Source organism: Phocoena sinus, chromosome 12 (assembly GCF_008692025.1).
Source record: "Phocoena sinus isolate mPhoSin1 chromosome 12, mPhoSin1.pri, whole genome shotgun sequence".
Lineage (NCBI taxonomy): Eukaryota > Metazoa > Chordata > Mammalia > Artiodactyla > Phocoenidae > Phocoena > Phocoena sinus.
This window is the reverse complement of record NC_045774.1, coordinates 77,761,368-77,774,816: the sequence shown is the minus strand read 5'-3', so window position 1 is coordinate 77,774,816 and position 13,449 is coordinate 77,761,368. Positions and strand designations below refer to the sequence as shown.

General features: G+C 45.4%; 1 protein-coding gene across 1 annotated transcript; it reads right to left on the bottom strand.

Annotated features, from left to right (window-relative positions):
* Window positions 1-6,104: 6,104 nt before the first annotated feature.
* HTR1B (5-hydroxytryptamine receptor 1B) lies at window positions 6,105-11,414 on the bottom strand. The gene has a single exon (XM_032651689.1). It carries the CDS (start codon window positions 10,278-10,280, stop codon window positions 9,081-9,083), a length of 1,200 nt encoding a protein of 399 aa, XP_032507580.1. The 5' UTR covers window positions 10,281-11,414; the 3' UTR covers window positions 6,105-9,080.
* Window positions 11,415-13,449: the final 2,035 nt, after the last annotated feature.

Sequence of the window (13,449 nt, the reverse complement as noted above, 5' to 3'; positions counted from 1 at the left end):
GAAAATGCTCTTCTTAAAGACTAACTGAAACAGACCTGATATTACATCTCCTTTCCAAGTATAATGATACAAATTATTCAACTGGGGCTGCTGCCATAATTCTCTAAATCACAGAACTGGATGAAACTGTTGTAATACCTCGTTCATGATAATGACTGTGATGATGATAACATAAAAAAATAATACCCAATTCACGATAGTGTCATAAGGTCTAATGGGGGAGGGCGGTTATTTAAAGTATGTGGCACAGAGTAAGTCCTCAATAATGCTACTTCCTCCCCAATCTCTTTTAAAGTGAAGCAGTTAAATTCCCAGCAACATGTCTGGAATCCAACTCTACGCATCAGGATTACACATGGAAGAGATGAAAGACTTTGAACTATGTTCTGTAATGTAGAATGAAAACCTGGTTGGATACTGACACTATTCGTTTCATTTTAAACACTCAAGAAATAAATAAATAAATAAATAAATAAATAAATAAACAAAAGACAGGATCCTTTGTGGAGTATCCTTTGATTCTTGTTCCCAGCCTAGGCTTAGGAAACTCAACAGTGTCTCTAGTTGAATGGGTGGGTACCAAGAAATTGACAAATATTTCTCACAAACAGTTTAAATTACTGCCACTGAAAACAAAAAAAATCACAAAGTATTTTGGGAATAAAACATGGGGAAGGGTTTTCTCTGGAATCAAAAGGCTGCTAGATCACTGCTCTAGGATATTAAGTCTCTAAACTATAATAAGAATAAAATATAATAGATGGAAAGCACAGAGCTTTCACCTTTGATTATATAGTTACTTGTGTTTACAAAAGATGAACTCTACATAATATGTAAGTGTGTACGTGTCTGTGTGTGTTAACAGATGGAATCCAACTGGGCTTACTAAGTGAAATAGATTACAAGGAAATCATGCCATTTGCCATATGCTCACAATTGTTATTTCTTTCTTTTATTTGTTGTTTTATCATTTGTTTTGTATTTTTAATTAATTCTTTTTTTTTTTTTTAAACAGAAGACAAAGCCCTTATTTGGAAGTGATGTAAAAACAAAGGACTGAATCTGAGAGTCATGCTTTGCTGACCAAGATCCAGAAGTAAGCTGTTTGTTTTAGGGTAGACAGGATTTGAAGCATCTGGGGAAGAGCATGTAAGGGGAAGCATTCAACATCTTCTGAAGCTGAGCCATGAATACCATGTAAACAAGTCAGGAAAACAATGTATTGTACATTAAAAAGCACATTTTCTCATCTGCAAGTTTTATGTTGCTTTTGTTTTGGAGATTATATATATATATATATATATATATATATATGTATATATATATATATATATATCTCCTTAGGAAATGATAGATACTCTATAACTAAGCTGTTATACTCAGAGTGTGGTCCATGGAGGAGCATCATTGGTGTTTCCTGAGAGCCCGTCAGAAATGCATAATCTCAGGCCCCACCATAGACCTACTGAATCAGAATCTGCATTTTAACCCAGGTGACTCAGGCTCATTAAATTTCAAGAAGCACAACTATGAAAGAGCAATTCCACTTGACTTTCTATAGCATTCAGGGACCCCTTTCACACCCAAGGATCCTGCGTGTGCCAAGCATTGTTCTAAGAGTTTCATATAATTATTCTCAGTGTATCTCACCCTGGTCACACATTAGAATTACCCAGAGAGAGTTTTTTAAACAAGATTATCAGGCCCTACTCCAGATAACATAATTTAATTAGTCTGAGACAGGGTCTGAGCAAAGGTCTTTTTAAGCTCTCCTGATAAATCAAATATGCAGTCAAGGTTGGAACCAATTGCATTATCCCATTTAATTTTTATATGCAAACATAAAGGTGCGTATGATTACATTCGCAGAGGAGCTTGCTCATGGTTGCAAAACATGCATTTAAACTCGTCTTTCTGATTTTGAACACTCACGCTTGCAGTTTAAATCTACCAAAGTGTTGGGGACCTTCATGTCATCCGATTCCAAGCTCCCCATGTGTGATTATCCCAACATGCTATACTCTGTTGGAAAGTCTCTGAGAGAGAGGAGAAAAGAGAGTGGACTCTGGGACCTTAAGGTTGGGCAAGGCTAGGATAGAAAGATGAAGAACCATACAACTGCTTCTCCACAAAAACAGACCGGCCCGGTGCTGAACCCACTGAGAGTATTCAACAGACCAAGAATGGGCTGGTGAATCACAGGGGGGAGGTGTGGATCTACACACACTATCCCAAATTCGATTAGCACATAAGTTTACAAGAGACAACCAGGTGTGTTTACAAAAGTACCCTGGCAAACACATGAAAGAATGCTCAACATCATTAATCATTAGAGAAATGCAAATCAAAACTACAATGAGATATCATCTCACACCAGTAAGAATGGCCATCATCAAAAAATCTACAAACAATAAATGCTGGAGAGGGTGTGGAGAAAAGGGAACCCTCTTGCACTGTTGGTGGGAATGTGAATTGATACAGACACTATGGAGAACAGTATGGAGGTTCCTCAAAAAACTAAAAATAGAACTACCATGTGACCCAGCAATCCCACTACTGGGTATATACCCTGAGAAAACCATATTCGAAAAGAGTCACGTACCACAATGTTCATTGCAGCTCTATTTACAATAGCCAGGACGTGGAAGCAACCTAAGTGTCCATCAACAGATGAATGGATAAAGAAGATGTGGCACATATATACAATGGAATATTACTCAGCCGTAAAAAGAAACAAAATTGAGTTATTTGTAGTGAGGTGGATGGACCTAGAGTCTGTCATAAAGAGTGAAGTAAGTCAGAAAGAGAAAAACAAATACAGTATACTAACACATATATATGGAATCTAAAAAAAAAAAAAAGGTCATGAAGAACCTTATTTTATAAAGGAATAAAGACACAGACCTACTAGAGAATGGACTTGAGGACACGTGGAGGGGGAAGGGTAAGCTGGGACAAAGTGAGAGGGTGGCATGGACATATATACACTATCAAATGTAAAACAGATAGCTAGTAGGAAGAAGCCACATAGCACAGGGAGATCAGCTCGGTGCTTTGTGACCACCTAGAGGGGTGGGATCGGGAGGGTGGGAGGGAGGGAGGCGCAAGAGGGAGGAGATATGGGGATATATGTATAGCTGATTCACTTTGTTATAAAGCAGAAACTAACACACCATTGTAAAGCAATTATACTCCAATAAAGATGTTTAAAAAAAAAAAGTACCCACAGCCTCTGGACCAAGTAACCTACCCTTTGTAGGCTGCTCTATCACTGCAGTCCCATCAACACACTTGCGAGCAAAAGATAGCCTGAAATTTCAACTGATTATACCAACATGGGATGACCAGTCAGAGGCTAATGTGTGGAATGTTCCTACAGAGTCAGGGAGGATGTGAGTCATGACTTCACGCATCATTTGAACAAGCCATGTGTAGATTCTTTTAAGCATTTGCCATAAATGGCTCCTTATATCACCATCTGTTCACTTTAGGTACAAGAAATATTATAAGATCATTCTTGTTACATAGATTTCCAGTTTGCAGTTTTGAAAAGCGTTTCTCCTATCTTTTGAAAAACGTGCAAATATGTAAGAAGAAATGGGCATTTTCTTTTACAAACTATACTTGCAATGGTGTTAAGACAATCTCTCTGTCAGCTGGCCCAACTCCAGGGACTGGGTCTCTCTCAGGGAGCACTGAAAATCCTAGTATAATCCTAAAATGTGGATGTTGACTTTGAAAGTCTAATTTAACTGACAGGTGTGTGAAATGGCACATAGAAAACTCCCCATTGGGGACAGTAAAAATGCTAGGGAGTAACAGTTAAGGAGAATGGCAATGATATAACCTCACTTATTTTCTCATTATATATGATCCTTTTCTAACACAGAAATTTATTTTTGTGATATATAAGATTTTACTCACATTTATAAACACCTGTTTTTAAAGTAAATGTCAAAATTACACAGACTGGAAAGTCTGCCTTCTGGGAAAAACTGACATATAACACACATTACTTCTGCGGGGGGGGGGAAGCAACCCTCTCTTTAAATGGTAGGTGGCAGTGTTCTACCTTTGAACTATGGATATATTAACTTCAAGCCAATGAAATTCTGAAAAGAAAACACAGTGATGAGAAAAATCATAATGATGAAAGAGTTTAACAATTTGTTTTCTCTATTTTGCATATAAATTCTGTGTATTCTAATGTCTGACTTCACCCAGTGTCACATTAATCAAAGGTCACAATGTTTTAAAGCACTAAGATTTTAGCATTACTTCAGGATAAGAGAAGAATAAGAAAATAACTAAGTTTGCAAATATGAAGAAAAACTTTAGATTTATTTTAGGGATCCTCTGCCTGAATGTGCAGTTCTGAAAAAGCTGCTATTTTGAATAAATGATAAACCCCTTATCTCTTGGCTCATGGAGCTTCATGTTCACTGAGTCTAGAGAAGTTGATACCATTTGCAGGGTCCAGGAAGAGGGAGTCAGATTATGAACGGTGAGCACCTGCGTCCTCTGCGCAATTCAGAGGCGCTCTGCCCCCTGGTGGACTGTTCAAGCATAGGCTTTGAGAAAGGGTTTGGAAGCCTCATTTCCCGCCCCCTTCTCCTACTGGCCTCTTCTCATCTGAAAACTCCAGTAGAAGCCCCAAGTTGAAAGCTTTCGCCCATTCGTTTCGGTCAAAAATTTCCTTTGATATAATATAAAAACCCTCGGCTACCTAATCAGCCCTGCACGGCTAAAATAAGAACCATATGAGATCAACGCGTTATCCTTGGTTATCATGGCTTTCCGTAGGTAAGAAAAAAGCAGAGAAGTGGAAAATGAGACACTGGGGAGAGACGTGGAAGCGGTGAGGGCCTTTGGAGTCTGGGAAACAACTGGAAATCTCTGGACAATAAAGAGAAAAGAGAGTTTTAAAATGACTGAGAGGGGCTTCCCTGGTGGCGCTGTAGTTGAGAATCCGCCTGCTAATGCAAGGGACACGGGTTCGAGCTCTGGTCTGGGAAGATCCCACATGCCGCGGAGCAACTAGACCCGTGCGCCACAGCTACTGAGCCTGCGCGTCTGGAGCCTGTGCTCCGCAACAGCAGAGGCCGCGATAGTGAGAGGGCCGCGCACCGCGATGAAGAGTGGCCCCCGCTCGCCGCAACTAGAGAAAGCCCTCACACAGAAACGAAGACCCAACACAGCCAAAAATAAATAAATAAATAAGCCAAGCATTTGAAGCCTTTAAAAAAAAAAAAAAGACAGAGAGGGCGCTACAGGAAATGAAATATTCGGCAGTTTCCTCTGGGCCACCAGAACCACAGCAAACCGTCTCTTCTGCTCCCTTTTGGCCGCTTGGCTGTGTGTCGCCAGCCCAGGGGGTAAGTCTGAAAGGCTCCAAGCCTCAGTTGCTTCTAGCTTAGCCATGTTTCTCCCATTTGGGCTAGTTTGGTCTTGCCCAGTGCAAGCTTTCTCAAATAGCCCTCAAGGTTTTCTCAGCTACAGGTGCCCTGCACCCACAAAGAAGGCCGTGACAAAATCATGGCTAAAGAGGAAGTATCATCTGCTGAGAGCTTAGAAATCTTGATAAGCGCTTTACATGTATAGGCTCTAAGCCTTTGCAACAAATCGCAAACCACACAGCGATAACAAGCTCTATGTGCAGCTCAAACCTAGAACTTTCTGATTCCAAAAGCTATGTTTTCTGTCTACTTCTCCAGTGTTCAGATAGGTTGGTCTCCTCCTCTTAGGTCTCCCCCAGGCCTGCTTCTAACTCAGGTCCTCCCTTTCCTTTTTCTGTATTTCAAGCACCATGTAGTGCCTTGGAATCTAATTCCCCAGCCTAGAGACTAAACATTCCTTCTAAGAATGGTGATCTGGAAAACCCCTGGGATAGTGGAACTGACTTGCCCTCTTTGCAGACTGTGTCTAATTCCTTTTAAATTCTTCCTCCGGATATAAACTAAATCCCTCAAATTGTGGCAGTACTTGCACCAGAGTATCATTTATCATCAACTTTTCTCTCTTGAAGGTTCAAACTCCTAATTGCAACCCAGAATCCAGTGAACCAGTCTTTCCATAATAATAGAATTACCACCCAATGCTTTTTAGGACACAAAAAAGGACTTTTATTTCATTATTTTCCTAAACTTCATTTTGAATTACACATGTTTTGAAAGGTGGAAAAGGCAATTTGCAGTCACATTAACTCCATCAAATACACATAATGTGAGCTTTTGCTGCTTCAGTGAATTACAGTCCACTCAGGGTTTCCTGACGCAAGAAGGTAATACTAAGATAATAGAGAGGAAGAATGAAGAAGATTGGTCTGTAGAAAATGTGTTGAAGTCAATAACTGTTCATTCATAGGTGCAGTGTCCATTCTTAGAAAGGAAACTCTAAAATTCCTAGAAACACAAGACAATATTGGTATTTGGGGATGAACACACATTCATATATTTGTGTGAAATTTTGTGCAGTTCAACACTGCAGTGCAGTGTTATTTGTTACCACAGCCAATGAAAATATACTTTCATTTCTATGCCAGTTAAATATTTCCATCTCCCATATAATGTTCTGCAAAAAAAGCCATACTATGCTATAGGCAGCAGTAACTGAAAAGGCGCTTAACAGTCTTAACTACATACCCCTAGGATGAAAAATACGCTTTGCATAATCATGTGCAATGGTGGATGAGAAGTCTGGATCTCTTATAACTACAAGGGTTTACAAGCTTCTACTTCATACAGTATGACCCCAATCCAGTCAATTCAGCCAAATAGTCAAGCAAAAATTTAGGTAGGTCATCTATAAGTGGCAAACAACCCGTTTGACTAAATTGACCATGTTTTGTTAATATGAGGACACATCATTGCAGGTGCCCTATAAAGAAATCACTTGTAAATGGCTATTGGTTTCGATTAATTTTGCCCTCTTAGGCTCCTAGAAGTTGGCTTAATTGTTTCTAAGGCCCAAGAAAAAGCCTTGACAAAAACACAAACGTACTAATAACATAAAAATAAATATCACGCTCTGTGCACAGTCTTCTCGGTAGTAAGCTAGATTTCTCCATGGGAGAAATGTCACAAAAAATGAACAGAGAGACGTGGGGATACAGCAGAAATTTAGGATTATCTAATGCCTACAATTTTCTCTTACTCCAGTGACAGGTGTCAATGTTGATCAAAATCTTCTTTTGTACTTAGTTTACGTGTGAATCTTTGAATAGGATATTTTCAAGAGTCATTATGCCAGAGTAAAGGGCTGCACAGCAGGGAAGCAGTGTACTTCAGCTCAATACATCTACTGTCTGACAGTCTGGACTGGGGAGCTTCAAGCAGGGAGTGAATCCATTTTACAAAGACAACTTGTTTCTGCAGACAAAAGGTATCACCTGCAGAAATCTCTCTAAAGAACGGAGTGTGAATCTTCTTTGGCATAATAAATGTTCCACAGACATTCATTTTTCATGCAGGTAATCCTTAGGGGCTACTCCATTTTATTCATATCATGCATATTTCATCTATTAGTGTGTGATCTTGCCCTGTGTCGGGGAGTCCTCAGAGTGAATTTGAGATAACAACTAAGTAATTTTAGAATTTGAAAAAAAAAAGAGATAAATTTAAAGTATTACTGATAGTATGTATTTTCATTGAAGTGTCAGGTCAATGACAAATCTCCAAGGTTCAAAAGCTTGTTAGTTTCCTAGTTGCCCAGCAAGTCTGAGGTTTGGTTCCGTGAGTTACAGGAAAACAGGCTCAATGTTAGCTTCTCTAAGCTTTTTGAAAGTCCTTGCATGTCATTTTCTAATAATCTTTGTTCCTACTCAAACTTCAATAGCAAGGGAAAAGAAACAGGTTTTTATCTTTAACATGGTTTTTAGAGGTTTTACTATTTTGAAGATTTTTGGAGAAAGGAGCTAGTTCTATTGGTTACTTTATATGTTAGCACACAAAGGAATTACAGATGGGAAGGAGCGTGCAAATGACTGTCAGAAAAAAGTCTCATGCATTTAAGATTTTTTACAAGTCAAAATATACATCCTCCTGTTGCCACCCATTCCTTAATTGTATAAGAACCATTCCTATCTCATCTGTCTCCTTCATAGCTCACTCAATTGGGATTAAAAATACTTTTCTTGCAAAGGAACTTATATATCTTATACCCATCAGTTTCATCAGTGGCGTTAATAGGAAATATAGCAGCAGCTTGGGTTGAGTCACCCATCATATCCCCCATTTCTGGGGATTTAATTGTGTAAAATGACAGGTACATGGAATTAGGAGGAAAAAGCAATCTGCAGACTTTGGCACTAGCACACGTAACATTTTGTTTGAGTTGTTAAGGAATGAGGTTTGACAATCACCACACAGGAATTACAAAATTAGAGATCTGCAGACAACAAACAATCATAGGCATTGGTTTTCAGCTTAATGCCCCCATCCACCCCCCACCCCATATAGTTTCAATTATAATAAAAATAGAGATCTTAACATCAGAATTTTGCTGTTAACTCTTCAAGCCACACATAGGGTTTGAAGCACCAAATCCACAAGTTTCTCCAATCAAGTTTAAATGAACAAAAACTGAATGAAGACTGAAGGATGCCAAAGTAACTGTTCTTAAATGAAGCTGTAACACAAAGTTCTCCCCCAAACACAGGGTATTAGTGTCTAGTTCAAGTACTACCAGGCTGTATGTAGATCATGTCTCAGACAGGCTCCAGACAAGAACTACAAGTACTTCTGGTTCTAGGGGGCATCATCCATGATACCAAAGCAGGGCAGGGATCCCTTTTCCATCATCGATTTTCTGAAAGTTGCAACCCCCCTTGCGATGGGCTGTGGCAGGGTCGGTGCTGAAACTGGGGTTTGAGGGGAGAAAGTGAGCCCCCTCCTCAGCTGTTTGAACAGTTCTCCTTTAGAGCTCTCGCAGGGCTGTCCTGGCTTCTCAGGATCCATTGCCCTTGCTCACAAGAGAGAGCCTCACTCCGACCCAGTAACAGTCAAAGAGTCGACCTACCTGTGGAACCAGACACAACATGGTCCCCCAAAGGCCGCTTAGGCGACCCCACTGCAATTAACAAGTCAACTTGTGCACTTAAAGCGTATCAGTTTATGGAGCGCTTGTTTGAAGTCCTCGTTGGACATGGTATAGATGATGGGGTTGATGAGGGAGTTGACATAGCCCAACCACGTGAAGAAGTCAAAGATGGCCAGGTGGAACCAGCAGGCATCCTTGCAGATAGGCATCACCAGGGAGATGATGAAGAAGGGCAGCCAACACACAATGAACGCTCCCAAAATGATTCCCAGGGTCTTGGTGGCTTTGCGCTCCCTAGCGGCCATGAGTTTCTTCTTCTCCAGCAGGGCGTCGGAGACTCGCACTTTGACTTGGTTCACGTACACAGGAGACCCCGATTCGCTGGGTAAGTCTGCAGCCCGCGAATTAATGGAGGTGACGGAAGACGTGGACCCGGGCGAGTCAGTAACCAGCTGGGCTCGGGTCAGACGCTTGCCGGTTCTGTTGGGCGTCTGTTTCAAAATCCGGGAGCGGGCTTCCACGTAGATGCGGCCATAGAGGGCGATGAGCAGCAGGGTGGGGAAGTAGAAAGCTCCCACCGTGGAGTAGACAGTGTAGAGGATGTGATCCGTGTTCACCACGCAGTTCGACACCTCCTCCTCGGCTTTGGCCTGACGCCAGAAGAAGGGCGGCAGCGAGATGGAGATGGAGAAGACCCACACGAGCGCGATCATGACCGCCGCCCTCCTGGGAGTCCTTTTAGCCGAGTACTCCACGGCGTCCGTGATTGCCCAGTAGCGGTCCAGGGCGATGACACAGAGGTGCAAGATGGAAGCAGTGCAACAGGTGATGTCCGATGACAGCCAGAAGTCGCACACCACCTGGCCCAGCGTCCAGCGGCCCGTGACCGTGTACATGGTGCTGACGGGCATGACCAGGATGGATACCAGCAGGTCGGTGACCGCCAGGGAGGCGATCAGGTAGTTGGCGGGGGTATGCAGCTTCCGCGTCCGGTACACAGTGGCGATCACAAACGCATTGGAGAGCGTGGTGGCCAAGGTGAAGAGCGCCAGCAGCACGACCAGTACTACTTTCCAGGGCAGGGCTATGGAGTCCTGGTAAATGTAGCTCTCGGAGCTGCAGTTGTGGGAGGGAGCAGCAGAGACGTTGGCTTGCGAAAGCCCCGTCTGGGAGCTCACGGACAGCGGCGAGGCACACTGAGCGCCCGCTTCCTCCATGTCTTTCCAAGCGCAGCTCTCGGGCATGGAGCGGACGAGGACGAGGAAAGGACCGCTGAAGGGACCAGAGTCTTGTCCCCTGGTGGCTAGTCGGATCCGTGGGTTCCTCAATTACTCCTCCACCCAGGTTCCCAGGTGAACCTAGAGGTCAAGGGCGAGGCAGACGAGGCCGGCGGGCGCGTCCCCTGCACTTCGGGGCGCCCGTCGCTGCCGCCGCGTCTCTGGCTGTTCCTCTCTACGCCCCGTCTTAGCCCCGGGTTGTTAAGGGCTGGTCCACAGAGCCCCGCTGCGCTCCGGCTCCCACCGGGGCGTCTGGAGGAGGAGGCTGTGGTTCTGTTTGAGGAGGGAGCATCGGCCAGGTGGGAGGTCTTACCCCAATTGCGCGGGGCTAAGCGTCTCCTAAACCGGGCGCTCCGGGATCTGCAGACTCGGCCCGCACGAGTTTCCTAGCTGTCGAGACCAAATCTTGCAGGCCATTGAGGGGTCCTGATCTTGCATTCCCGCCCTCCTCCCCAGGCTGGGGCAGTTTTCCTGCGGCGGCCGCGGTCGCCAAAGCTGGGCGGGGTGAAATGTGGGAGCCGCGCTGCGCCGCGCCTCGCGCCGGAGCTCTGCCCGCCCTTCTTTTCACGCGCTGTCCACTCCGGCGAGCTGCCCCGCGGAGAAGGGGCCGCAAGAGGTGGGACTCGGGGGCTGCGGCTGCGGCTGATCGCGCCGCGCCGCCGCCGCCACCTCGGTCCCAAGGGCGCCGCTCGGAGCCATGCCGCTGGGCGCACGGGTCTGGGGGACCTGGCGCGGCGGGCGGGGAAGGGGCAGGTGTCTGGGGGAGCTGCAGGGACGCGGCATACGCCGGTCCGGGAGGAGCGTGTGAGTGGCGGAGCGGTCGGGCTCCTTTTATAGAGTCCAGGTCCGGTCCGCCGGAGCCGTGCAACTCTTGCCGCGCGGCGAGTGCCAACGCCGGCTCTCCATCACCTTCCCTTTTTCTCTCTCCCTCCCTCCTATCCTCCCTCCCGGTTCTCTTCCCCGCCAAGGAAGCTCCCGCCGGGTCCTATCGCCGTCTCCTCCAGGTCCCATCCCCTGGCCCCTCTCCCAATCCGAACACCCGGAAGCCACGGTTCTGGCCGGAATGGGGTTGAGGGCGTCCTGTCCATGCTTCTATCTTCTTCCGAGCTTGCTGCACGCCCCTCCAGTTACACTCGCACCCTCAGCCGCGGGCACGTGCACAGCCTCACTAGGCTCCTTATTAGGTCCCTTACTAGGCTCCTAAGTACCGTCCCCCCCACCCCACCCCACCCCCCGACCCCAGTAGGCCCGGCCAGCGCTAGGTGGAGCCAGCCGCAGTCTCTGACCTCGCCACTCTGGAATTTTATCCAGCCCTGAGGGCCACACCCAAGTTAGAAGGAGGCGCCAGTAATATCGCCTTAGAAGGAAATGGCCAATACTGCATTTTATACTTCGGGATTCAAGTCATAAACTCTCGGTACAATACAAACTAATTTTTCATATCTGATTTTAGGAATCTGTGCTTTCCATTTAATCCCTCCCCTTTAACTGTGAGTCGACAGGAAAGATGAGAGAGAGGAAAAAAAACAACTGCAAAACTGTACAAGTATCACAAACACAAGCACACTGTGAAATTAAACCGTCCGCTCCACCCTCCCACTTCAGCCTCTCAGCAGTTCAGTGTCTCAGGAAAACAGTTTGCAGTGAGCGCGCTCGCTCCTACAGCCCGTCTAGAAAGGAGGTCATCAGAATTCAAGAAACAAACGGGCTCTGGGACCACGACCACCAGCACCATCCGTGCGCCTCCTTCGGCTTCAACAAATACATCGGGGTATCACCCATACGCGGCTCCAAGCAACACCAGTACCTAGGTCCAATGACCCCGGAGCTGGTGCTCTGTACCCGTTCCTCCTCCATCCCTAACAGAAACACATGTAGAGTAGAAGTACAAGTCAGAGAACATTTAAAGAAAAGTACCAGGAAAGGACACCGTATTTTCAGCCGTGAGAGCTAAGTGATCCCAACTGCGAGTTCCAAGCGTCTAGCTCCGTGTTTGGCAGCTAGAGTGCATTCAATAAAAATGACCTTATGATTGCACTTATCAGGATAAATGTAAGCACATTTTAAAGAGAATTATTCAGTTTGGGGCCGGAGATTATCTGGCCCGTTCAGTTTAGAAGAGTCATTGAGATCCTTTGAAAGAAGAGCTTTTTATCCAAGGTGACACAACCCTAACCCCAGTTCCCTTGATTCCCGCGTCTCTAAGCCAACCAGACGGGCAAAAAATCTAGTGCTTGCTCTATGCTGGGAATTCTTCTAGGCACCTGGGTTGTAAAGGCCAGTGGGGTAGACCCAGACCCAGTTTTCAAGCAGTTTACATTCTAGAAGAGGCAGGCATGCAATAATAACATGAACAAGTAAATAATTAGCATACTTTCATATAGCGTTAAGTGTTATGAAGAAAATAAAACACAATCATGTCTCGAGAGTGAGGGTACTTCTTTAGGTGAAAGTTCTCCAAAATCGTCCTCTGGCTGCAGTCTGGGCTGCAGCAGCCAAGCTGGGTATAAAGGCACCACCTTCTCTGGCCTCTCCTGCCTTCCCTAGCGCCCAGCACCGCTCCGGTAAATTTAAGCGTCATTTGCACCGCATCTTAAGGGGTCCTGCCCATCCTTCCACCCCACCCACCTACATCAGGCCGCTGGCGAGTTAACTTATTTTGCAAACTGCAGAGCTCTCTTAGAAACCGCAGCAAAGGAAAGCGAAGCAGGCGAGCCTAAACCACTAGGTGGAGGCGTTAGTCAGAATGGAGCAAAAGTGTGTGTGGGTGCTGGGGGCAGGCGGCGTGAGGGGAACGGGCAGGAAACTGTTTTCCTGCTACCTAGGGGAGCGGGGCAAGGTTAGAGAGAACTGCTGAAGGGATGCGGGGAAGAGGAAGGCAAAGAGGAATGCTGGAGGCTGCAAGCAGCCTTTCATTTTGCAATTTAATTGCTCCTCCTCGGGCTTGGCTTTAGCGAAGTGGGGAACCTGTGGCTTTCTCCAGCCACGCCTTCGCTGCTTCGCGAGTCCCGGACCCTGAGTGCAATCTGCCACCACTGGGAGGAGTTTGATTTTTCCTCCTTTGGTTAAGAATTTGCGTGAACACACCCGGCCATCACTCGAATGGGATTTTGGCAGAATTTAGTGGAGAACCGTC